The following is a 26,849-nucleotide window of genomic DNA, read 5'->3' on the forward strand; positions in this document are numbered from 1 at the left end:
AGAATTTTAAATAGAGAGAAAATACACACTGCATAGAAGATATGTATGCTCACTGGTTGATTGCGACAACCCATTCAACTCTTGACAAACCCACAAACCGGAAGTGACTTTCTTATGCACATGGACATTTGTAATACCTTTTAGATGTTTGGGGGGGAATAGTACAATGCTCCAATCTCTTAATACATCTGGAAACTGTAACAAGCATTTCGACTGATTCAAAACAAAGAAATATATGTTTTATTGCCCGAGTAGAGCAGATTTTTAGAAGGCAGAGAGCCTGAGAACAGTACACAAGTTTTCATTCAACATTTTTACAAAGATTTCAACATAAAAACAAAGTTTAAGACCAGATTGGTGAATATTTTTCACTCAGCAGTATTTAGTTCTCTGAACCTATAAATACTCATTGTTACCTTCAGTTCTAATCTTTCTTTGTAAATTGTAATTGGAATGAATGTATTATAAAAAGAATGTGCTAATTGTTGAAAATGACTCTCCATATAGGTTGTATATACCTTTGCAAGAAAAGTACAAACTACAGATGTTTTAAAACAAATCATTCAGACTAGGCAAAAACAAAAAAACTATCTTGTATGATTTTTGCAAGTTTCAAGTACAAGGTGGGATACTAAATAAATGCTGGCAGGTGCCAAAATTTTAGAATTAATTAATACGCTGCTTATAAGGGACAGTAAAGTTTAAAATTAACCTTACCTCAATGGATTCATGTGGGCACAAAATTAAGAATTCCTTTTAAATACTAACCTTAATCTCAATATTGTATGTTTAATTTACCTTTAAATTCTCTCTTTCGCTGTCACTTGTGTCTCTGTAGCCAAAGTTTTTTTTATTATAAGTAGCAGTGGGTAGTTTAGCCACACATAAGGCAAATGGTATCCTACAGCACTCTATACAGTACACAGCAGGTTTATCAAAAACGTCAGAGTATATCAAAACAACAGAACCATGAGCACCCTGTGCTAAATCAGCTGGTACAAGCGGTTGGTTTCTGGTTGGTGAAACCGCTTAACCTGATATTATTAATAATAATAAAAAAAGCAGCTGCAACCATGGGTGTATTAGGTGGGGCCAGTATATTAGTTATTTTTAAGGCAAATTAAACATACAATCCTGTGATTTAGATTAGTAATTAAAGGGCAATTATATGTTTTGTGCCCAAATTAATTAATTGAGATTTAATTATAACTCCCTGTCCCTTTAAAGTGTAGTTAGTTATTCTTATCCAACAAACCAGGTTTAATCAAATATGTTCTGCAACTAAGGTGCCAATTATTTGCTATAGTGCTATAAAACTAAGCAGAAGCATATAACTATTATGCACACCTGAATGTTAGGAGCTAATTTTTAAAGGGATTTAAAAGATCAACATCTGGCATAAAACAAAGTTCCTGTTTATTGGTGGTCTTAAAGATAAACTATATAGAAATTGTGATGACTTAATTTAAGGAGTTTTGTCCTCAGATCTATAACAATTTTGCAGATTGACAAGGTCATTCTCGACAACAAACAAAAATACATGTAAGCAAAGATGATATGCAATAAAGTGACTAAAGTGAATTTAGGTTAGGAATCCTATTAAGAACAAAACTATTTTATTTCTGGGGTACATGAATAAAATAAAATGCAACGGATAATGATATACAAAAGTACATTTTTCAGAAATGAGTTTCTTTCTTTTTTTTATTTAAATCTGTGCAAGATAACCCTTGCCTGCAAAAACAAAAGTTTCTCCGGCAATAAAAGGATTTAGAACGACGCAAATTTGAATCCACATCGGCTACAGCCAAAGACATTCTGCTTGCTGGATACTGAGTAACATAGGCACACAAAGTTGGGTTCTTTAAAGAAGCTGAAACCTGTGCAGGTGATTAACAAAAATGCTTACAAACAGATTGAGCACAGTATCAAAGTAAACAAAAGAAGTGCCTCTGTTTAAGGAGACAATAATAAAAGAAAAAAGAAAAACTCCTTTAATTCCCCGGCCACAAACTTGGCTTTAAATATACATTACAGGCACAGCAGCACAGAGCAAACAGAATCCCAGGATCCAATCAGCACAGTCTACTAAGGATGAGATGTGCTTTTGTTATGAACTAAAGAAATAAAATGGTACTCTGGATCCGTTTTGCAACATTTGGATATTTAGCTCATGTTGGATGGGACCAATCCTTGGAGCATCATCATAAGACGCCGTGCAGGTCTGTGCAGGGGGTTGTGAGGCTCTGCTTGTAGGAACTGGAACAACTTCTGCCGTACTTGGTTCATGACGGTGCCCATGTGATCTCGGGTTACAGGGTCACTATGGTCTAAATGCATCACTGCGTCCTCCAAGTAACTGTTGTGGAAAATGAAAAATTAGAATTATTAAATGCTTCTTGAAAGCAACAACATGTAAATAATTTGCTTTACTACAAATATAATCAATGCACCCATTTAACAAAAATCGCAATATATTTGATTTAATTTTCCAAAGTCTCCAAATGCTATTAGAGAATCCTGCTACAGAAGGGTTTAAATAATCCCCTCCCTCTCAACAAGCTGTTCACCCAAGAAAAACAGATGAGATGCAGACTCTATCACTAGAGGGAACAACAACTTTTGAGCAGCTTTAGAGATTCTGTGGCATTCTGCAAAAATATGTAATATAAATGATCGATAAAAAAAGCTTGTGTTCAATTAGATTGTGTTTCTGTCCTTTCTAAAGGAACTAGACTTTTTTTCATGGAATAGTGGTAATTTATATAATAAGGCACATTATAGGGTTGCTAACATAATAGTATAATGCTATATTCAATGTGTATAGCAATCAATATTTCGCAAAGGCTGAACCGCAGAGTAAAACATTTTTAGTTAGTAAAAGAGCGAATCTGCTTGCAGCTGCTATCCCCCTCCCCATTAAAGAGACAGTCTACTCCAAAATGTGTATTGTTTAAAAAAAATATTTAATAGGCTTCTGAGCATTGTGAGGGTATATCTGACAAAGGCAATAAAGCGTCAGAAAGCTCTGTATTAATTCTAGCCCCAGAGCTGTCTCGCTTTCCTTGTAGCCCTGGCAGTTTGGAGAATACCTCTGTGAGGGTAGCATTCATAACTGCCGCCATGTCCTGTAAGGTAAAAGAATTAGACGCGCTAGATGTACTTGGTGTCACTTGAGCGGGAGTTATAGGTTCTGACACATGGGGAGAGTTAGATGGCATAATCTCCCTCTTTTCAGTCAGAGAATCCCCTGGAGATAAATCTTTAAGCGCCATAATATGGTCTTTATAGTTTATAGAAATTTCAGTACATTTGGTACACATTCTAAGAGGGGGTTCCACAATGGCTTCCAAACATATTGAACAAGGAGTTTCCTCTATGTCAGACATGTATAACAGACTAGTAATGAGACAAGCAAGCTTGGAAAACACTTTAATAAAGGTGAAACAGCAATTAAACAAAAACGTTACTGTGCCTTTAAGAGAAAAAAACTAGCACTTATACTGCAAAACAGTGAAAAAATACAGTAAAATCTTTGAAATTTTTACAGTGTGAATAAGGGACTAAAGCAGCATTGCACCCACTTGCAAATGGATGATTAACCCCTTAGGCCCCAAACCGGATTGAAAAACTTTAAAAAACGTTAAAAATCAATTGAGCACCATGCCACAGCTCTGCTGAGGCTCCTACCTGCCCTTAAATACGATTTTGTGCAGAAATAACCCCTTTGAAATGGTTCTCAGATGCCAGAGGACTCTTATAGGGAAGCTGGATGTCTCAGTCTGTATTAAAACTGCGCCGTTAGAGTGCTAAAATAGGCCCCTCCCACCATGTACTGGATGTCAGAGGGGCCTTAAGAAAATACTCTGAGGAGTATCTGACTAGCCATGTGGAAACTAGGCCCCAAATAAAGACTTATCTCCCTCAGAGAAAAAAAACGTCCTATTTATTTGAAATCATGTAAACGTTTTGTCACTAAGCAATATGAATATTAACATGAGTATTACCCTGTTATGTAAGCATGATCCCAGTCGCTGTTAAATCACTGCATCAGGCTTACCTCAAATACACAAGGCTCTGTCAGCATTTTCTAGAACTTATTCCTCTCTCTAGAAAACAGAATTTATGCTTACCTGATAAATTACTTTCTCCAACGGTGTGTCCGGTCCACGGCGTCATCCTTACTTGTGGGATATTCTCTTCCCCAACAGGAAATGGCAAAGAGCCCAGCAAAGCTGGTCACATGATCCCTCCTAGGCTCCGCCTACCCCAGTCATTCGACCGACTTACAGGAGGAATATGCATAGGAGAAATCATATGATACCGTGGTGACTGTAGTTAGAGAAAATAATTCATCAGACCTGATTAAAAAAAACCAGGGCGGGCCGTGGACCGGACACACCGTTGGAGAAAGTAATTTATCAGGTAAGCATAAATTCTGTTTTCTCCAACATAGGTGTGTCCGGTCCACGGCGTCATCCTTACTTGTGGGAACCAATACCAAAGCTTTAGGACACGGATGATGGGAGGGAGCAAATCAGGTCACCTAGATGGAAGGCACCACGGCTTGCAAAACCTTTCTCCCAAAAATAGCCTCAGAAGAAGCAAAAGTATCAAATTTGTAAAATTTGGTAAAAGTGTGCAGTGAAGACCAAGTCGCTGCCTTACATATCTGATCAACAGAAGCCTCGTTCTTGAAGGCCCATGTGGAAGCCACAGCCCTAGTGGAGTGAGCTGTGATTCTTTCAGGAGGCTGCCGTCCGGCAGTCTCATAAGCCAATCGGATGATGCTTTTAAGCCAAAAAGAGAGAGAGGTAGAAGTTGCTTTTTGACCTCTCCTTTTACCAGAATAAACAACAAACAAAGAAGATGTTTGTCTGAAATCCTTTGTAGCCTCTAAATAGAATTTTAGAGCACGAACTACATCCAAATTGTGTAACAAACGTTCCTTCTTTGAAACTGGATTCGGACACAAAGAAGGCACAACTATCTCCTGGTTAATGTTTTTGTTAGAAACAACTTTCGGAAGAAAACCAGGCTTAGTACGCAAAACCACCTTATCTGCATGGAACACCAGATAAGGAGGAGAACACTGCAGAGCAGATAACTCTGAAACTCTTCTAGCAGAAGAAATTGCAACCAAAAACAAAACTTTCCAAGATAGTAACTTAATATCTACGGAATGTAAGGGTTCAAACGGAACCCCTTGAAGAACTGAAAGAACTAAATTGAGACTCCAAGGAGGAGTCAAAGGTTTGTAAACAGGCTTGATTCTAACCAGAGCCTGAACAAAAGCTTGAACATCTGGCACAGCCGCCAGCTTTTTGTGAAGTAAAACAGATAAAGCAGAAATCTGTCCCTTCAAAGAACTTGCAGATAATCCTTTCTCCAAACCCTCTTGTAGAAAGGATAGAATCTTAGGAATTTTTATCTTGTTCCATGGGAATCCTTTAGATTCACACCAACAGATATATTTTTTCCATATTTTATGGTAAATTTTCCTAGTTACAGGCTTTCTAGCCTGGATAAGAGTATCAATGACAGAATCTGAAAACCCACGCTTTGATAAAATCAAGCGTTCAATCTCCAAGCAGTCAGTTGGAGTGAAGCCAGATTCGGATGTTCGAATGGACCTTGAACAAGAAGGTCCTGTCTCAAAGGTAGCTTCCATGGTGGAGCCGATGACATATTCACCAGGTCTGCATACCAAGTTCTGCGTGGCCACGCAGGAGCTATCAAGATCACCGAAGCCCTCTCCTGATTGATCCTGGCTACCAGCCTGGGAATGAGAGGAAACGGTGGGAATACATAAGCTAGGTTGAAGGTCCAAGGCGCTATCAGTGCATCTACTAGAGTCGCCTTGGGATCCCTGGATCTGGACCCGTAGCAAGGAACCTTGAAGTTCTGACGAGACGCCATCAGGTCCATGTCTGGAATGCCCCATAATTGAGTTATTTGGGCAAAGATTTCCGGATGGAGTTCCCACTCCCCCGGATGGAAAGTCTGACGACTCAGAAAATCCGCTTCCCAATTTTCCACTCCTGGGATGTGGATTGCAGACAAGTGGCAGGAGTGATTCTCCGCCCATTGAATTATTTTGGTCACTTCCTCCATCGCCAGGGAACTCCTTGTTCCCCCCTGATGGTTGATATATGCAACAGTCGTCATGTCTGATTGAAACCTTATGAATTTGGCCTTTGCTAGTTGAGGCCAAGCTTTGAGAGCATTGAATATCGCTCTCAGTTCCAGAATGTTTATCGGGAGAAGAGATTCTTCCCGAGACCATAGACCCTGAGCTTTCAGGGGTTCCCAGACCGCGCCCCAGCCCACCAGACTGGCGTCGGTCGTGACAATGACCCACTCTGGTCTGCGGAAGCTCATTCCCTGTGACAGGTTGTCCAGGTTCAGCCACCAACGGAGTGAATCTCTGGTCCTTTGATCTACTTGGATCGTCGGAGACAAGTCTGTATAATCCCCATTCCACTGTCTGAGCATGCACAGTTGTAATGGTCTTAGATGAATTTGTGCAAAAGGAACTATGTCCATTGCCGCAACCATCAAACCTATTACTTCCATGCACTGCGCTATGGAAGGAAGAAGAACAGAATGAAGTACTTGACAAGAGCTTAGAAGTTTTGATTTTCTGGCCTCTGTCAGAAAAATCCTCATTTCTAAGGAATCTATTATTGTTCCCAAGAAGGGAACTCTTGTTGACGGGGACAGAGAACTTTTTTCTATGTTCACTTTCCACCCGTGAGATCTGAGAAAGGCTAGGACAATGTCCGTATGAGCCTTTGCTTTTGACAGAGACGACGCTTGAATCAGTATGTCGTCCAAGTAAGGTACTACTGCAATGCCCCTTGGTCTTAGCACCGCTAGAAGGGAACTACCCTTGGGGGTAGTTCCTTGAATTCCAGGAGATAACCTTGAGAAACATCTCTTGCCCAAGCCTGAGCAAAGAGAGAGAGTCTGCCCCCCACCAGATCCGGTCCCGGATCGGGGGCCAACACTTCATGCTGTTTTAGTAGCAGTGGCAGGTTTCTTGGCCTGCTTACCCTTGTTCCAGCCTTGCATCGGTCTCCAGGCTGGTTTGGTTTGAGAACTATTACCCTCTTGCTTAGAGGGTGTAGAATTTGAGGCTGGTCCGTTTCTGCGAAAGGGACGAAAATTTGGCTTATTTTTAGCCTTAAAAGACCTATCCTGAGGAAGGGCGTGGCCCTTTCCCCCAGTGATGTCTGAAATGATCTCTTTCAAGTCAGGGCCAAACAGCGTTTTACCCTTGAAAGGGATGTTAAGCAATTTGTTCTTGGAGGACACATCCGCTGACCAAGACTTTAGCCAAAGCGCTCTGCGCGCCACAATAGCAAAACCTGAATTTTTCGCCGCTAATCTAGCTAATTGCAAAGTGGCGTCTAAGATAAAAGAGTTAGCCAATTTAAGTGCTTGAACTCTGTCCATAACCTCCTCATACGAAGATTCTTTATTGAGCGACTTTTCTAGTTCTTCGAACCAGAAACACGCTGCTGTAGTGACAGGAACAATGCATGAAATTGGTTGTAGAAGGTAACCTTGCTGAACAAACATCTTTTTAAGCAAACCCTCTAATTTTTTATCCATAGGATCTTTGAAAGCACAACTATCTTCTAAAGGGATAGTAGTGCGTTTGTTTAGAGTAGAAACCGCCCCCTCGACCTTGGGGACTGTCTGCCATAAGTCCTTTCTGGGGTCGACCATAGGAAATAATTTCTTAAATATAGGGGGAGGAACAAAAGGTATGCCGGGCCTTTCCCATTCCTTATTTACAATGTCCGCCACCCGCTTGGGTATAGGAAAAGCATCGGGGGGCACCGGGACCTCTAGGAACTTGTCCATCTTACATAATTTCTCTGGAATGACCAAATTGTCACAATCATCCAGAGTAGATAACACCTCCTTAAGCAGAGCGCGGAGATGTTCTAATTTAAATTTAAAAGTAATAACATCAGGTTCAGCTTGTTGAGAAATTTTTCCTGAATCTGAAATTTCTCCCTCAGACAAAACCTCCCTCCTGGCCCCTTCAGATTGGTGTGAGGGTATGTCAGAACCATTATCATCAGCGTCCTCATGCTCTTCAGTATCTAAAACAGAGCAATCGTGCTTTCTCTGATAAGTGGGCATTTTGGACAAAATGTTTTTAATAGAATTATCCATTACAGCCGTTAATTGTTGCATAGTAAGAAGGATTGGCGCACTAGATGTACTAGGGACCTCTTGTGTGGGCAAGACTGGTGTAGACACAGAAGGGGATGATGCAGTACCATGCTTACTCCCCTCGCTTGAGGAATCATCTTGGGCAACATCATTATCAGTGGCATCATTGTCCCTACTTTGTTTGGACACTATGTCACATTCATCACATATATTTAAATGGGGAGGAACCTTGGCTTTCAAACATACAGAACATCGTCTATCTGATGGTTCAGACATGTTAACAGGCATAAACTTGATAACAAAGCACAAAAAACGTTTTAAAATAAAACCGTTACTGTCACTTTAAATTTTAAACTGAACACACTTTATTACTGAATATGTGAAAAAGTATGAAGGAATTGTTCAAAATTCACCAAAATTTCACCACAGTGTCTTAAAGCCTTAAAAGTATTGCACACCAAATTTGAAAGCTTTAACTCTTAAAATAACGGAACCGGAGCCGTTTTTACATTTAACCCCTATACAGTCCCTGGTATCTGCTTTGCTGAGACCCAACCAAGCCCAGAGGGGAATACGATACCAAATGACGCCTTCAATAAGCTTTTTCAGTGGTTCTTAGCTCCTCACACATGCATCTGCATGCCTTGCTTTCCAAAAACAACTGCGCATTAGTGGCGCGAAAATGAGGCTCTGCCTATGACTAGAAAAGGCCCCCAGTGAAAAAGGTGTCCAATACAGTGCCTGCCGTTTTTTTAATACATCCCCAAGATTAAAAGAACTATTTATAGTTATAATCCACTAAATATACTTATAAAGTAATCGTTTAAGCCCAGAAAAATGTCTACCAGTCTTTAAAGCCCTTGTGAAGCCCTTTATTCTTATACTAAACTAAGAAAATGGCTTACCGGTTCCCATAGGGAAAATGACAGCTTCCAGCATTACCAAGTCTTGTTAGAAATGTGTCATACCTCAAGCAGCAAAGTCTGCCCACTGTTTCCCCCAACTGAAGTCAATTCATCTCAACAGTCCTGTGTGGAAACAGCCATCGATTTTAGTAACGGTTGCTAAAATCATCTTCCTCTTACAAACAGAAATCTTCATCTCTTCTCTGTTTCAGAGTAAATAGTACATACCAGCACTATTTTAAAATAACAAACTCTTGATTGAAGAATAAAAACTACATTTAAACACCAAAAAACTCTTAACCATCTCCGTGGAGATGTTGCCTGTGCAACGGCAAAGAGAATGACTGGGGTAGGCGGAGCCTAGGAGGGATCATGTGACCAGCTTTGCTGGGCTCTTTGCCATTTCCTGTTGGGGAAGAGAATATCCCATAAGTAAGGATGACGCCGTGGACCGGACACACCTATGTTGGAGAAATAAAAATACTGAACATACCTCAAAGCAGGTAATCTGCAGGCCGTTCCCCCAACTGAAGTTTTCCCATATTCATCAGTTATGTGTGAGAACAGCAATGGACCTTAGTTACAAACCGCTAAGATCATCAAATCTCCAGGCAGAATTCTTCTTCTAATTTCTGCCTGAGAGAAAAACAGTACAACGCCGGTACCGTTTAAAAATAAACTCTTGATTGAAGGTAAAACTACACTAAGTCACCACATATCTCTTGATACTTCCTTTCTTGTCGAGAGTTGCAAGAGAATGAATAGGGGTGGCAGTTAGGAGAGGAGCTATATAGCAGCTCTGCTGTGGGTGTCCTCTTGCAACTTCCTGGTGGGAAGGAGAATATCCCACAAGTAATGGATGAACCCGTGGACTGGATACACCTTACAAGAGAAAACTTTGTTTCAAATAGGGCATGCAATTTTAAACAACTTTCCAATTTACTTTTATCACCAATTTTGTTTTATTCTCTTTGTATTCTTAGTTGAAAGCTAAACCTAGAAAGGATCATATGAAAATTTCTTAGCTCTTAAAGGCCGCCTCTTGTCACAAGTTTTTTTTATTTGCTTTTCACAACAGGGGAGAGCTAGTTCATGTAAACCATATAGGTAACATTGTGAGCATGCCTGTGGCTTGTGGCAGACACTGCACTAATTGGCTAAAATGAAAGTTCATAGATAATAAATAAAATGTCATGTGATCAGGGGGCTGTCAGAAGATGCTTAGATACAAGTTAATCACAGAGGTAAAAAGTATTTTAATATAACAGTGTTGGTTATGCAAAACTGGGGAATGGGTAATTAAAGGGACAGTCAACACCCATGAAAACTTTATCCCATACCTTAGATCAACAAAAAAAAATGAGCCTGCACCGCATCCCATCTTCAATAACACTAACGTTAGGTGGCTAATCTTTAATGAACATTTAGTTAACAGCGTCAGATATGGCTGCCAAACTCCTCCCCCAGTTACGTAGGAGGCTTCTTCTCTAAGTCTTCAGTCAATGAGAATCAAATCCTCGGCTAGATTCTTTAGCCGCGTTCACAGAGACACTGTTCTATTTCTAATAGCGAGCGTACTACAATTACATAGTGCATGCGCATTAGAAATAGAACAGTGTCCCTGTGAACGAGTATTTATTTAAAACAAGAAGAGTACGGAGGAGGATGGGGAGGAGTTTGGCGGCCATATCTGCCGCTGTTAACTAAATGTTCATTGAAGATTAGCCATCTAACGTTAGTGTTATTGAAGATGGGATGCGGTGCAGGCTCATTTTTTGTTGTTGATCTAAGGTATGGGATAAAGTTTCCATGGGTGTTGACTGTCCCTTTAAGGGATTATCTTTTTAAACAACAAAAATGTGGGTGTTGACTGTTCCTTTAAGTACCATTCTATTGATCTGGGTCCAAGCCAAAGTTGAACCACATAAGAGTGATGGGAGGGCCAAGGACCTAGCAAAGACTGAAAAAGAAAAAAAATATCAACAGCATAAAAATGTCAGAGATTGAGACAGAAGTGGAAGCAAGGAAGCATAAGACCACTGACTGCTTTTATGTACTTATAATGCAGATTGATAGCATTTCACCAGCAATATTTGCTTCCCTCTATCACTGTAGTAGATGCTGATTTTCAGTTTGAAAAGTCAGTGGATGCCTAGCGCGGGAGTATACAAATTAACATTTGTGTAACAGGTAGCCCTGAGATTCCTTGGTCTGTTAGATACTGTGAATCTGAAGGTCTGACCCTTAGGAAGGTAAGTAAGGCTTTTTGTACTGGAACTGCTTGTTCTTATCATTGGACTATGAAAAATGACAGTTTTGCGCTGCTAGACCTTTTACAATCAACAAACTGTATATGAGCAAAAAGCAACAAACTTTATATGAGGTATATTGAAAAAACCCTGATAAATAACTGTGCTTTAGATAAAATATACATCCTTCAAACCTCTTGCTGCCATGAACAGATCCCTCACCATTTTGTGAAAAATAAAGCTGCATCTGTCTTGTATGTACTATGTCTATTAGTTTATTGTTTAGCTGAACAAGAGGAAAGGATATATCTGTTCAAGGGCTCCAAGGTGTTCAAAGTAAAAGTTGGGAAATAATTTAGTTCCTGCTTTCACTTGATAACATAGGAAGCACTTACTACCTAAGTACCATGTCATAAAAATAACAAATACATGATAATAAATTAAGAAGCCACTCAAAGGATTAGTAAATACAGTTGGTTTTGCATAATTGACAAAAGACAATGCAATAGTACTACTGAACTACAAATGAGTAGATTTTTTTTCTGAAAAATTTCAGTTATGTCTATTTCTACTCCTCCTGTATCATGTGACAGCCATCACCCAATCACAAATGCATATACCTAATAATATATATTCTGTGAATTCTTGCATAAGGTCAAGTAGGAACTGGTGATTTAAAAAGTGTAAACATAAAAAGACTATCCATATTTTGTAAACATAAGTAAACCAGAAAGTTGTTTAAAATTTCATGCTCTATCTGAATCATGAACGTTTAATTTTGACTTGAGTGTCCCTTTAAAGGGACAGTATACACCAATTTTCATATAACTGCATGTAATAGGCACTACTATAACTACTATAACAGATACTGATATAAAAATCCAGTATAAAACTGTTTAAATACTTACTTAGCAGCTCTCAGTTTAGCTCTGTTGAAAAGGCAGCTGGAAAGCCCACTGCAAGTGGGAAATAAGACCCCAAGGTTGGCAACTGGACATCCGAACAAGAAACGCATACCAAAACCTGTGAGGCCATGCTGGAGCTACCAGCAACACAAACGATTGTTCCATGATGATCTTGGAGATCACTCTTGGAAGAAGAACTAGAGGCGGAAAAGAAAATTTATGCATACCTGATAAATGTATTTCTTTTTTGACACGATGAGTCCACGGATCATCTTAATTACTATTGGGAATACCACTCATGCCCTGCAGGAGGCGGCAAAGAGCACTACAGCAAAGCTGTTAAATATCACCTCCCTTCCCTCCCAACCCAGTCATTCGACCGAAGTAAAGGAGAGAAAGGAAGTAACAAGGTGCAGAGGTATCTGAAGTTTATAATAACTAACAACCTGTCTTTCAAAAACAGGGCGGGCCGTGGACTCATCGTGTCAAAAAAAGAAATACATTTATCAGGTAAGCATCAATTTTCTTTTCTTTTTAATGACACAATGAGTCCACGGATAATCTTAATTACTATTTGGAATCAATACCCAAGCTAGAGTACACATGATACGAAAGGGACAAGACAGAAAACCTAAACGGAAGGCACCACTGCTTGAAGAACCTTTCTCCCAAAAGCGGCCTCAGCCGAGGCAAAAGTGTAAAATTTGTAAAATTTTGAAAAAGTGTGAAGAGAGGACCAAGTTGCAGCCTTGCAAATCTGTTCCACAGAAGCTTCATTCTTGAATGCCCATGAGGAAGCAACAGCCCTCGTGGAATGAGACTTAACTCTCTCTGGAGGCTGCTGTCCAGCAGTCTCATATGCAAAACGTATTATACTCTTCAGCCAAAAAGACAGAAGTAGCTCTGTCCCTTACGTTTTCCAGAAAGACCCACAAACAAGGCAGAAGACTGAAGAAATTTTTTAGTCGCCTGCAAGTAAAACCGTAAGGGACGAAAAACGTCAAAATTGTGAAGAAGCCTTTCCTTCTGAGAGGTAGGATTAGGACACAAGGAAGGAACCACAATCTCCTGATTAATGTTCCGATCAGAAACTACTTTAGGAAGAAATCCTAATTAAGTACGTAAAACTACCTTATCTGAATGAAAAATAAGGTAAGAGGACTCATACTGCAATGCCGTGAGCTCTGACACTCTGCGAGCAGAAGAAATAGCAACAAGAAATAAAACTTTCCAAGATAACAATTTAATATCTAAGGAATGCATAGGCTCAAACGGAGCCCCTTGAAGAACCTTAAGAACTAAATTCAGACTCCATGGAGGAGTTACTGGTTTGAACACAGGCCTGATCCTGACCAAGGTCTGACAAAATGATTGTACATCTAGAACATCTGCCAAAATTCTAGGAATCCTGACTCTACTCCATGAGTAGCCCTTGGATTCACACCAATAGAGATATTTACGCCATATCTTATGGTAAATCTTTCTAATTACAGGCTTACGAGCCTGAATCATGGTCTCTATGACTGAGTCAGAAAAGCCCCGCTTGGATAAAAACAGAATTTATGTTTACCTGATAAATTTCTTTCTCCAACGGTGTGTCCGGTCCACGGCGTCATCCTTACTTGTGGGATATTCTCTTCCCCAACAGGAAATGGCAAAGAGCCCAGCAAAGCTGGTCACATGATCCCTCCTAGGCTCCGCCTACCCCAGTCATTCGACCGACGTTAAGGAGGAATAATAGCATAGGAGAAACCATATGGTACCGTGGTGACTGTAGTTAAAGAAAATAAATTATCAGACCTGATTAAAAAACCAGGGCGGGCCGTGGACCGGACACACCGTTGGAGAAAGAAATTTATCAGGTAAACATAAATTCTGTTTTCTCCAACATAGGTGTGTCCGGTCCACGGCGTCATCCTTACTTGTGGGAACCAATACCAAAGCTTTAGGACACGGATGAAGGGAGGGAGCAAATCAGGTCACCTAAATGGAAGGCACCACGGCTTGCAAAACCTTTCTCCCAAAAATAGCCTCAGAAGAAGCAAAAAGTATCAAACTTGTAAAATCTGGTAAAAGTGTGCAGTGAAGACCAAGTCGCTGCCCTACATATCTGATCAACAGAAGCCTCGTTCTTGAAGGCCCATGTGGAAGCCACAGCCCTAGTGGAATGAGCCGTGATTCTTTCGGGAGGCTGCCGTCCGGCAGTCTCGTAAGCCAATCTGATGATGCTTTTAATCCAAAAAGAGAGAGAGGTAGAAGTTGCTTTTTGACCTCTCCTTTTACCTGAATAAACAACAAACAGGGAAGATGTTTGTCTAAAATCCTTTGTAGCATCTAAATAGAATTTTAGAGCGCGAACAACATCCAAATTGTGCAACAAGCGTTCCTTCTTTGAAACTGGTTTCGGACACAGAGAAGGTACGATAATCTCCTGGTTAATGTTTTTGTTAGAAACAACTTTTGGAAGAAAACCAGGTTTAGTACGTAAAACCACCTTATCTGCATGGAACACCAGATAAGGAGGAGAACACTGCAGAGCAGATAATTCTGAAACTCTTCTAGCAGAAGAAATTGCAACTAAAAACAAAACTTTCCAAGATAATAACTTAATATCAACGGAATGTAAGGGTTCAAACGGAACCCCCTGAAGAACTGAAAGAACTAAATTGAGACTCCAAGGAGGAGTCAAAGGTTTGTAAACAGGCTTGATTCTAACCAGAGCCTGAACAAAGGCTTGAACATCTGGCACAGCTGCCAGTTTTTTGTGAAGTAACACCGACAAGGCAGAAATCTGTCCCTTCAGGGAACTTGCCGATAATCCTTTTTCCAATCCTTCTTGAAGGAAGGATAGAATCCTAGGAATCTTAACCTTGTCCCAAGGGAATCCTTTAGATTCACACCAACAGATATATTTTTTCCAAATTTTATGGTAAATCTTTCTAGTTATAGGCTTTCTGGCCTGAACAAGAGTATCGATAACAGAATCTGAGAAACCTCGCTTCGATAAAATCAAGCGTTCAATCTCCAAGCAGTCAGCTGGAGTGAAACCAGATTCGGATGTTCGAACGGACCCTGAACAAGAAGGTCTCGTCTCAAAGGTAGCTTCCAAGGTGGAGCCGATGACATATTCACCAGATCTGCATACCAAGTCCTGCGTGGCCACGCAGGAGCTATCAAGATCACCGACGCCCTCTCCTGATTGATCCTGGCTACCAGCCTGGGGATGAGAGGAAACGGCGGGAACACATAAGCTAGTTTGAAGGTCCAAGGTGCTACTAGTGCATCCACTAGAGCCGCCTTGGGATCCCTGGATCTGGACCCGTAGCAAGGAACTTTGAAGTTCTGACGAGAGGCCATCAGATCCATGTCTGGAATGCCCCAAAGTTGAGTGACTTGGGCAAAGATTTCCGGATGGAGTTCCCACTCCCCCGGATGCAATGTCTGACGACTCAGAAAATCCGCTTCCCAATTTTCCACTCCCGGGATGTGGATAGCAGACAGGTGGCAGGAGTGAGACTCCGCCCATAGAATGATCTTGGTCACTTCTTCCATCGCTAGGGAACTCCTTGTTCCCCCCTGATGGTTGATATACGCAACAGTCGTCATGTTGTCTGATTGAAACCGTATGAACTTGGTCCTCGCTAGCTGAGGCCAAGCCTTGAGAGCATTGAATATCGCTCTCAGTTCCAGAATATTTATCGGTAGAAGAGATTCTTCCCGAGACCAAAGACCCTGAGCTTTCAGGGATCCCCAGACCGCGCCCCAGCCCATCAGACTGGCGTCGGTCGTGACAATGACCCACTCTGGTCTGTGGAATGTCATCCCTCGTGACAGGTTGTCCAGGGACAGCCACCAACGGAGTGAGTCTCTGGTCCTCTGATTTACTTGTATCTTTGGAGACAAGTCTGTATAGTCCCCATTCCACTGACTGAGCATGCACAGTTGTAACGGTCTTAGATGAATGCGCGCAAAAGGAACTATGTCCATTGCCGCTACCATCAACCCGATCACTTCCATGCACTGAGCTACGGAAGGAAGAGGAACGGAATGAAGTATTCGACAAGAGTCCAGGAGCTTTGTCTTTCTGGCCTCTGTTAGAAAAATCCTCATTTCTGAGGAGTCTATAATTGTTCCCAAGAAGGGAACCCTTGTTGACGGGGATAGAGAACTCTTTTCCACGTTCACTTTCCAGCCGTGCGATCTGAGAAAGGCCAGGACGATGTCCGTGTGAGCCTTTGCTCGAGGGAGGGACGACGCTTGAATCAGAATGTCGTCCAGGTAAGGTACTACTGCAATGCCCCTTGGTCTTAGCACAGCTAGAAGGGACCCTAGTACCTTTGTGAAAATCCTTGGAGCAGTGGCTAATCCGAAAGGAAGCGCCACGAACTGGTAATGTTTGTCCAGGAATGCAAACCTTAGGAACCGATGATGTTCCTTGTGGATAGGAATATGTAGATACGCATCCTTTAAATCCACCGTGGTCATGAATTGACCTTCCTGGATGGAAGGAAGGATAGTTCGAATGGTTTCCATCTTGAAAGATGGGACCTTGAGAAATTTGTTTAAGATCTTGAGATCTAGGATTGGTCTGAATGTTCCCTCTTTTTTGGGAACTATGAACAGATTGGAGTAGAACCCCATCCCTTGTTCTCTCAATGGAACAGGATGAATCACTCCCATTTTTAACAGGTCTTCTACGCAAAGTAAGAACGCCTGTCTTTTTATGTGGTCTGAAGACAACTGAGACCTGTGGAACCTTCCCCTTGGGGGAAGTCCCTTGAATTCCAGAAGATAACCCTGGGAGACTATTTCTAGCGCCCAAGGATCCAGAACATCTCTTGCCCAAGCCTGAGCGAAGAGAGAGAGTCTGCCCCCCACCAGATCCGGTCCCGGATCGGGGGCCGATATTTCATGCTGTCTTGGTAGCAGTGGCAGGTTTCTTTGCCTGCCTTCCCTTGTTCCAGCCTTGCATTGGTCTCCAAGCTGGCTTGGCCTGAGAAGTATTACCTTCTTGCTTAGAGGACGTAGCACCTTGGGCTGGTCCGTTTTTACGAAAGGGACGAAAATTAGGTCTATTTTTTGCCTTGAAAGGCCGATCCTGAGGAAGGGCATGGCCCTTACCCCCAGTGATATCAGAGATAATCTCTTTCAAGTCAGGACCAAACAGCGTTTTCCCCTTGAAAGGAATGTTTAGTAGCTTGTTCTTGGAAGACGCATCAGCCGACCAAGATTTCAACCAAAGCGCTCTGCGCGCCACAATAGCAAACCCAGAATTCTTAGCCGCTAACTTAGCCAATTGCAAAGAGGCGTCAAGAGTGAAAGAATTAGCCAATTTGAGAGCATTGACTCTGTCCATAATCTCCTCATAAGGAGGCGAGTCACTATCGAGCACCTTAATCAGTTCATCAAACCAGAAATATGCGGCTGTAGTGACAGGGACAATGCATGAAATGGGTTGTAGAAGGTAACCCTGCTGAACAAACATCTTTTTAAGCAAACCTTCTAATTTTTTATCCATAGGATCTTTGAAAGCACAACTATCCTCTATGGGAATAGTGGTGCGTTTGTTTAAAGTAGAAACCGCTCCCTCGACCTTGGGGACTGACTGCCATAAGTCCTTTCTGGGGTCGACCATAGGAAACAATTTTTTAAATATGGGGGGAGGGACGAAAGGAATACCGGGCCTTTCCCATTCTTTATTAACAATGTCCGCCACCCGCTTGGGTATAGGAAAAGCTTCTGGGAGCCCCGGCACCTCTAGGAACTTGTCCATTTTACATAGTTTCTCTGGGATGACCAAATTTTCACAATCATCCAGAGTGGATAATACCTCCTTAAGCAAAATGCGGAGATGTTCCAATTTAAATTTAAAAGTAATCACATCAGATTCAGCCTGCTGAGAAATATTCCCTAAATCAGTAATTTCTCCCTCAGACAAAACCTCCCTGGCCCCCTCAGATTGGGTTAGGGGCCCTTCAGAGATATTAATATCAGCGTCGTCATGCTCTTCAGTAACTAAAACAGAGCATCCACGCTTACGCTGAACAGGGTTCATTTTGGCTAAAATGTTTTTGACAGAATTATCCATTACAGCCGTTAATTGTTGCATAGTAAGGAGTATTGGCGCGCTAGATGTACTAGGGGCCTCCTGAGTGGGCAAGACTCGTGTAGACGAAGGAGGGAATGATGCAGTACCATGCTTACTCCCCTCACTTGAGGAATCATCTTGGGCATCATTGTCATTATCACATAAATCACATTTATTTAAATGAATAGGAATTCTGGCTTCCCCACATTCAGAACACAGTCTATCTGGTAGTTCAGACATGTTAAACAGGCATAAACTTGATAAGAAAGTACAAAAAACGTTTTGAAATAAAACCGTTACTGTCACTTTAAATTTTAAACTGAACACACTTTATTACTGCAATTGCGAAAAAACATGAAGGAATTGTTCAAAATTCACCAAACTTTCACCACAGTGTCTTAAAGCCTTGAAAATATTGCACACCAAATTTGGAAGCTTTAACCCTTAAAATAACGGAACCGGAGCCGTTTTAAGCTTTAACCCCTTTACAGTCCCTGGTATCTGCTTTGCTGAGACCCAACCAAACCCAAGGGGAATACGATACCAAATGATGCCTTCAGAAGTCTTTTATAAGTATCAGAGCTCCTCTCACATGCGACTGCATGCCATGCCTCTCAAAAACAAGTGCGCAACACCGGCGCGAAAATGAGACTCTGCCTATGCTTTGGGAAAGCCCCTAAAGAATAAGGTGTCTAAAACAGTGCCTGCCGATATTATTATATCAAAATACCCAGAATAAATGATTCCTCAAGGCTAAATAAGTGTTAATATCAATCGATTTAGCCCAAAAAATGTCTACAGTCTAAATAAGCCCTTGTGAAGCCCTTATTTACAATCGTAATAAACATGGCTTACCGGATCCCATAGGGAAAATGACAGCTTCCAGCATTACATCGTCTTGTTAGAATGTGTCATACCTCAAGCAGCAAAGACTGCAAACTGTTCCCCCAACTGAAGTTAATGCTCTCAACAGTCCTGTGTGGAACAGCCATGGATTTTAGTTACGGTTGCTAAAATCATTTTCCTCATACAAACAGAATTCTTCATCTCTTTTCTGTTTCTGAGTAAATAGTACGTACCAGCACTATTTGAAAATAACAAACTCTTGATTGAATAATGAAAAACTACAGTTAAACACTAAAAAACTCTAAGCCATCTCCGTGGAGATGTTGCCTGTACAACGGCAAAGAGAATGACTGGGGTAGGCGGAGCCTAGGAGGGATCATGTGACCAGCTTTGCTGGGCTCTTTGCCATTTCCTGTTGGGGAAGAGAATATCCCACAAGTAAGGATGACGCCGTGGACCGGACACACCTATGTTGGAGAAATTAAGCGTTCAATCTCGAAGCAGTCAGATTCAGAGAAACTACATTTGAGTGAAGGAAGGGCCCTTGAATTAGAAGGTCCTTCCTTAACGGAAGTCTCCAAGGTGGCAGAGATGACATGTCCACCAGATCTGCATACCAAATCCTGCGAGGCCAAGCCGGTGCAATGAGGATCACCGATGCCCTCTCCTGCTTGCTCTTCTTCCTCGGGTCATTGCTCGAATCAAGCCGAGGAAATAGGTATGCTAGACTGAAGGTCCAAGGTACCGCCAGGGCGTCTATCAGTACCGCCTGAGGGTCCCGGGACCTCGATCCGTACCTCGGAAGCGTGGCATTCTGCCGAGATGCCAAGAGATCCAATTCTGGCTGACCCCATTTGATTATCAGGCTGAAAAACACTTCCGGATAGAGTTCCCACTCCCTCGGATGAAAGGTCTGCCTGCTTAGGAAGTCCGCCTCCCAGTTGTCCACCCCTGGGATGTGGATCGCCTACGGATAGCAAGAGTGGGTTTCCGCCCACTGAATTATTTTGGTTACCTCTGTCATTGCTAGGAACTCCTCGTTCCTCCCTGATGATTGATGTAAGCCACTGAAGTTATGTTGTCCGACTGGAACCTGATAAACTAGACCGAAGCTAACTGAGGCCAGGCGAGCATTGAAGATTGCTCTCAATTCCAGAATATTTATAGGAAGAGAGAAATCTGACTGAGTCCAAACTCCCTGAGCTTTTAGGGACGCCCAGGCTGCTCCCCAGCCTAGAAGGCTGGCGTCTGTTGTCACTATCACCCAAGGTGGTCTGCGAAAGCAGGTTCCCTGGGAAAGATGATCCCGAGACAACCACCATTGAAGAGAATCCCTTATATCCCGCTCCAGAAGTATTTGAGGAGACAAATCGGCATAATCTCCATTCCATTGCCTGAGCATGTTTAACTGCAGAGGTCTGAGATGGAACCGAGCAAACAGGATGTCGTCCATAGCCGCTACAATCAGCCCGATTACCTCCATGCACTGAGCCACTGATGGCGAGGAGTGGACTGAAGGGCTAGACAAGTATTGAAAATCTTTGATTTCCTGACTTCTGTCAGAAAAATCTTCATTGACAGGGTATCTATTATGGTTCCCAAGAAAGTAACCCTTGTATTTGGGACTAAGGAACTCTTTTCCAAATTTACCTTCCACCCGTGAGATCGCAGGAAGGATAACACCATGTCCGTGTGGGATCTTGCTTGTTGAAAGGATGGCGTCTGGACTAGGATGTCGACCAGATAGGGCGCCACTGCAATGCCCCTTAACCGAAGCACTGCCAACAGCGATCCCAAAACCTTTGTGAAAATTCTGGGAGCTGTGGCAAGACCGAAGGGAAGAGCCACGAATTGGAAGTGTTTGTCTAGAAAGGCAAACCTTAGGAACTTGTGATAATCCCTGTGAATGGGGACCTGCAGGTACGCGTCCTTTAAATTCACTGTTGTCATAAATTGACCCTCTTGGATCAAAAGGGAGAATAGAACAAATAGTTTCCATCTTGAAGGACGGTACTCTGAGGAATTTGTTTAAGACTCTTGAGATCTAAAATAGGTCTGATGGTTCCCTCTTTTTTGGGAACCACGAACAGATTGGAATAAAATCCCAGACTCTGTTCCTGTATCGGAACAGGAACTACCACTCCTAGGTCGAAGAGGTCTCTTACACAGTGTAAGAACGCCTCTCTTTTTGTCTGGTCTGCAGATAATCTTGACAGCAGAAACCTGCCTCTGGGAGGAAAACTTTTGAACTCTAGTTTCTATCCCTGGGACACTATTTCTATTGCCCAGGGATCCTGAACATCTCGAACCCAAGCCTGAACGAAGAAAAGTCTGCCCCCTACAACATCTGGTCCCGGATCAGGGGCAGACCCTTCATGCTGTCTTTGAATCAATAGCAGGCTTCTTGGATTGTTTTCCCTTATTCCAAGACTGATTGGGTCTCCATGAAGGTTTAGACTGTTCCTGCTTGGAGGTGGAAGAGGAAGAATTTCCCTTGAAATTTCGAAAGGAAGGAAAATTACTCTGTTGTCCTTTTTGTTTGTTTCTCTTATCCTGAGGGAGAAGATGACCTTTACCTCCCGTGATAGAGATAATTTCAGTCAGGTCCAAACTAGGTCTTCCCCTTGTAAGGAATAGCTAGAAGCTTAGACTTAGAGGACACATCCGCAGACCAAGGTTTTAACCATAAGGCTCTGCGAGCTGGAATAGAGAAACCTGAAATCTTTTCTCCCAGTTTGATAACTTGAAGGGAAGCATCCGTAATAAAGGAATTGGCTAATTTAAGAGCTTTTATCCTGTCCTGGATTTCATCCAGGGAAGTTTCTGTCCTGATAGCATCAGAAAACGTATCAAACCAATATGCCGCCGCACTAATGACGGTAGCAATATACACAGCTGGCTGCCATTGTAAGCCCTGGTGTACATACATCTTTTTGAGTAACCCCTCTAATTTCTTGTCCATAGGATCTTTGAAAGCACAACTATCCTCTATGGGAATAGTAGTTCTCTTAGCTAAGGTGGAAACGACTCCTTCCACCTTGTGGACCGTTTGCCAAGCCTCCTTAACAGAGTCGGCTATGGGAAACATCTTTTTAAATATAGGAGATGGGGAGAAAGGAATACCTGGAGTCGCTGTCATCCAATGTAGCTAAAACCTCCATAAATAAAAGACGGAGGTGTTCTAGCTTAAACCTGAAAGATACAACTTCAGTATCGGCAAGAGGAATTACTCTGTCCGAATCTGAAATTTCACTACGGTATCCTCCTCCTCAGGCTTCTGGGAGGGGGCATCCGAAATAGCAACAACTGCGTCAGAAACCTCGCTTACTGAATGTCTGATTTTCCTCTTATGCTTTCCCTGCAATATTGGAAAAGCAGACAACGCATCTGAAACTGTAGAAGACATGAGTTAAGCGATGTCCCTTAAAGTAACTCCGGCGGGAGTTTGAGAGGAAGCGCAGGGCACTGCATGTGAAGGAGGTAAAATTTGGGACGCTTGAGGAGAAAGCTGCGGCATATATTGAACCTCATCATTAGACTCCTGGACAACATCCGCTTTAGAAAAAGTTGGCTCAGAATTTTTTTCCCCCCTATAATTTAAAGTCCTCTCAATACATGACGAACAAAAAGGGATTGGTGGTTCGACATTGGCATCAAAACACAAGGAGCAAGTAACATCTTGCAAGGCCCCTTGGACCATACTGGTTCACAATTGTTAAAAAAAATTAAAGTGAAAAAACGTTACTGTCTCTTTAAATTTAAACGTGTAACTTTTTTACTGAAGCCTGTCAAATTAGCAAATCTACAAATTGAAAGCAATATCACACCTCTACACCTCAGCAACTTTGCTGAGGTGCCTACCTGACTCGCGAAACCAGAGCTAATCTTCCCCTTATAATTCAGAAGATGATCCGGAATTCTGCAGAAGAAGAATTCAGTCGTTGTCCGGTCCTAGAAACGCATGCTTGCACGGACCATGCGTTTCTAGGTAAACCCTGACGAACTCTTATTCCAATGAGTCCCAGACTGAGGGGCAATGAAAGTGGCGCGCAACTCAGTATGATCCGCCCCCTCTTGGGCGTTGCTATAAAGGAAATAATCTCCCGGTCAGCATCTTGCAAAGTTAACCCTCCGGGAGATATTAACCACCAGAGCCATTTAGTTTAACGCTTCTCTCCAGCCCCAGTGCCTGCAACTAATGCTGTTCAAAGTCCTCTCCAGCCCAGCCTAGGAGAGTTTACGGTGTCTCACTAACAATAAAGTGCCCCTTTTTTCCTGTGCCCTTTATGTTGTGTATTAGGCTTGTAATAACGTGCTCACTTCTTTCTGAGTGTCGTTTTGCTACCCCAGAAAAAATAAAATGTTGCACTTACCTCGTACTTCTGCCTGACAGCAAGGCAGCTCACCAGGAATGAGAGGTCCTCTCCCTCACATCGACCTGTGGAGAAATAAAAGACTGAGTAATGTCACTCAGACTTTAGGAGTTAGGGCAGCATAAAACATGGGAGGCGCAGTGAGAATTATGTCCCACCAGTTCCCACGGCTCTAAAGCCACCACTGCTCTACTGAAGAGACTGATATGGACTACAGCTACACCCCAGGACAAAGCAGCACAATCCTGTACTACATAATAAACTCTTGATTGAACACCTAATTTACCACCTCCTTGCACTTAACGTAGGCAAAGAGAATGACTGGGTTGGGAGGTGATATTTAACAGCTTTGCTGTGGTGCTTTCTAGCTTCCTGCAGGGCAGGAGTAGTATTCCCAATAGTAATTAAGATGATCCGTGGACTCATTGTGTCATTAAAAAGAAAGATAGCAGTTCCTTGGTGTTACCAACCTGCTTATAACGCATCCACTGCCTCCACCTGAGGATCCCTGGACCTGGACAGGTACCTGGGAAGTTTCTTGTTTAGATGGGAAGCCATCAGATCTATTTCTGGAAGACCCCATATCTGAACAATTTGAGAAAACAGAATTTATGCTTACCTGATAAATTACTTTCTCCAACGGTGTGTCCGGTCCACGGCGTCATCCTTACTTGTGGGAAATATCTCTTCCCCAACAGGAAATGGCAAAGAGCCCAGCAAAAGCTGTCCATATAGTCCCTCCTAGGCTCCGCCCACCCCAGTCATTCGACCAACGGACAGGAGGAAAAAAACAGGAGAAACTATAGGGTGCCGTGGTGACTGTAGTTAGAGAAAATAATTCATGAAACTTGATTAAAAAAAACCAGGGCGGGCCGTGGACCGGACACATCGTTGGAGAAAGTAATTTATCAGGTAAGCATAAATTCTGTTTTCTCCAACATTGGTGTGTCCGGTCCACGGCGTCATCCTTACTTGTGGGAACCAATACCAAAGCTTTAGGACACGGATGAAGGGAGGGAGCAAATCAGGTTACCTAAACAGAAGGCACCACGGCTTGCAAAACCTTTCTCCCAAAAATAGCCTCCGAAGAAGCAAAAGTATCAAATTTGTAAAATTTGGCAAAAGTGTGCAGGGAAGACCAAGTCGCTGCCTTACATATCTGATCAACAGAAGCCTCGTTCTTGAAGGCCCATGTGGAAGCCACAGCCCTAGTAGAGTGAGCTGTGATTCTTTCAGGAGGCTGCCGTCCGGCAGTCTCGTAAGCCAATCGGATGATGCTTTTAAGCCAAAAGGAAAGAGAGGTAGAAGTCGCTTTTTGACCTCTCCTTTTACCAGAATAGACGACAAACAGAGAAGATGTTTGTCTGAACTCTTTTGTAGCTTCTAAATAGAATTTTAGAGCACGTACTACATCTAAATTGTGTAACAAACGTTCCTTCTTTGAAACTGGATTCGGACACAAAGAAGGTACAACTATCTCCTGGTTAATATTTTTGTTGGAAACAACCTTTGGAAGAAAACCAGGCTTAGTACGCAAAACAAGCTTATCTGAATGGAACACCAGATAGGGCGGAGTACACTGCAGAGCAGATAACTCAGAAACTCTTCTAGCAGAAGAAATAGCAACTAAAAACAAAACTTTCCAAGATAACAACTTAATATCTATGGAATGTAAAGGTTCAAACGGAACCCCTTGGAGAACTGAAAGAACTAGATTTAGACTCCAGGGAGGAGTCAAAGGTCTGTAAACAGGCTTGATCCTAACCAGAGCCTGAACAAATGCTTGAACATCTGGCACAGCTGCCAGTCGTTTGTGTAACAAGACAGATAAAGCAGAAATCTGTCCCTTTAGAGAACTCGCTGATAATCCCTTATCCAAACCTTCTTGGAGAAAAGAAAGGATCCTAGGAATTTTGATCTTACTCCATGAGAATCCCTTGGATTCACACCAACAGATATATCTTTTCCATATCTTATGGTAAATTTTTCTAGTTACAGGTTTTCTGGCTTGTACCAGAGTATCTATTACAGAATCCGAAAACCCACGCTTAGATAGAATCAAGCGTTCAATTTCCAAGCCGTCAGCTGGAGGGAGACTAGATTTGGATGTTCGAATGGACCTTGTACTAGAAGATCCTGTCTCAAAGGTAGCTTCCATGGTGGAGCCGATGACATATTCACCAGGTCTGCATACCAAGTCCTGCGTGGCCACGCAGGAGCTATCAAGATCACCGAGGCCCTCTCCTGCTTGATCCTGGCTACCAGCCTGGGAATGAGAGGAAACGGTGGAAACACATAAGCTAGGTTGAAGGTCCAAGGCGCTACTAATGCATCCACTAGAGTCGCCTTGGGATCCCTGGATCTGGACCCGTAGCAAGGAACCTTGAAGTTCTGACGAGACGCCATCCGATCCATGTCTGGAATGCCCCATAATTGAATCAACTGGGCAAATATCTACGGGTGGAGTTCCCACTCCCCCGGATGGAATGTCTGACGACTCAGATAATCCGCCTCCCAGTTTTCCACTCCTGGGATGTGGATCGCAGATAGGTGGCAGGAGTGATCCTCCGCCCATTTTATGATTTTGGTCACTTCTCTCATCGCCAGGGAACTCCTTGTTCCCCCCTGATGGTTGATGTAAGCAACAGTCGTCATGTTGTCTGATTGGAATCTTATGAATCTGGCCTTTGCTAGTTGAGGCCAAGCCCTGAGAGCATTGAATATCGCTCTCAGTTCCAGAATGTTTATAGGGAGAAGAGACTCTTCCCGAGACCATAGCCCCTGAGCTTTCAGGGAGTCCCAGACCGCGCCCCAGCCCACTAGACTGGCGTCGGTCGTGACGATGACCCACTCTGGTCTGCGGAAGCTCATTCCCTGGGACAGGTGATCCTGGGTTAGCCACCAACGGAGTGAGTCTCTGGTCTTCTGATCTACTTGAATCACTGGAGACAAGTCTGTATAGTCCCCATTCCACTGTTTCAGCATGCACAGTTGTAATGGTCTTAGATGAATTTGCGCAAAAGGAACTATGTCCATTGCTGCAACCATCAATCCTACCACTTCCATGCACTGAGCTACGGAAGGACGTGGAATAAAATGAAGAACTTGACAAGCGTTTAGAAGTTTTGACTTTCTGACGTCTGTCAGGAAAATCCTCATTTCTAGAGAATCTATTATTGTTCCCAAGAAAGGAACTTTTGTCGACGGAGACAGGGAACTTTTTTCTATGTTCACCTTCCAACCGTGAGATCTGAGAAAGGCCAGGACAATGTCTGTGTGAGCCTTTGCCTTTG

The 26,849-nt window shown here is 42.6% G+C and overlaps 1 protein-coding gene across 1 annotated transcript in view; it reads right to left on the bottom strand.

The window, feature by feature from the left end:
- Nucleotides 1-217: 217 nt before the first annotated feature.
- EDC4 (enhancer of mRNA decapping 4) overlaps nucleotides 218-26,849 on the bottom strand; it is a 425,877-nt gene continuing 399,245 nt past the window's right edge. The window contains exon 27 of the mRNA XM_053715906.1: nucleotides 218-2,359. Coding sequence (XP_053571881.1) covers nucleotides 2,167-2,359 — 193 coding nt within the window. The 3' untranslated portion in view covers nucleotides 218-2,166. The remainder of the gene's footprint in view (nucleotides 2,360-26,849) is intronic.

The sequence above is a fragment of the Bombina bombina genome, chromosome 1 (genome assembly GCF_027579735.1).
Source record: "Bombina bombina isolate aBomBom1 chromosome 1, aBomBom1.pri, whole genome shotgun sequence".
NCBI classification, from domain to species: domain Eukaryota; kingdom Metazoa; phylum Chordata; class Amphibia; order Anura; family Bombinatoridae; genus Bombina; species Bombina bombina.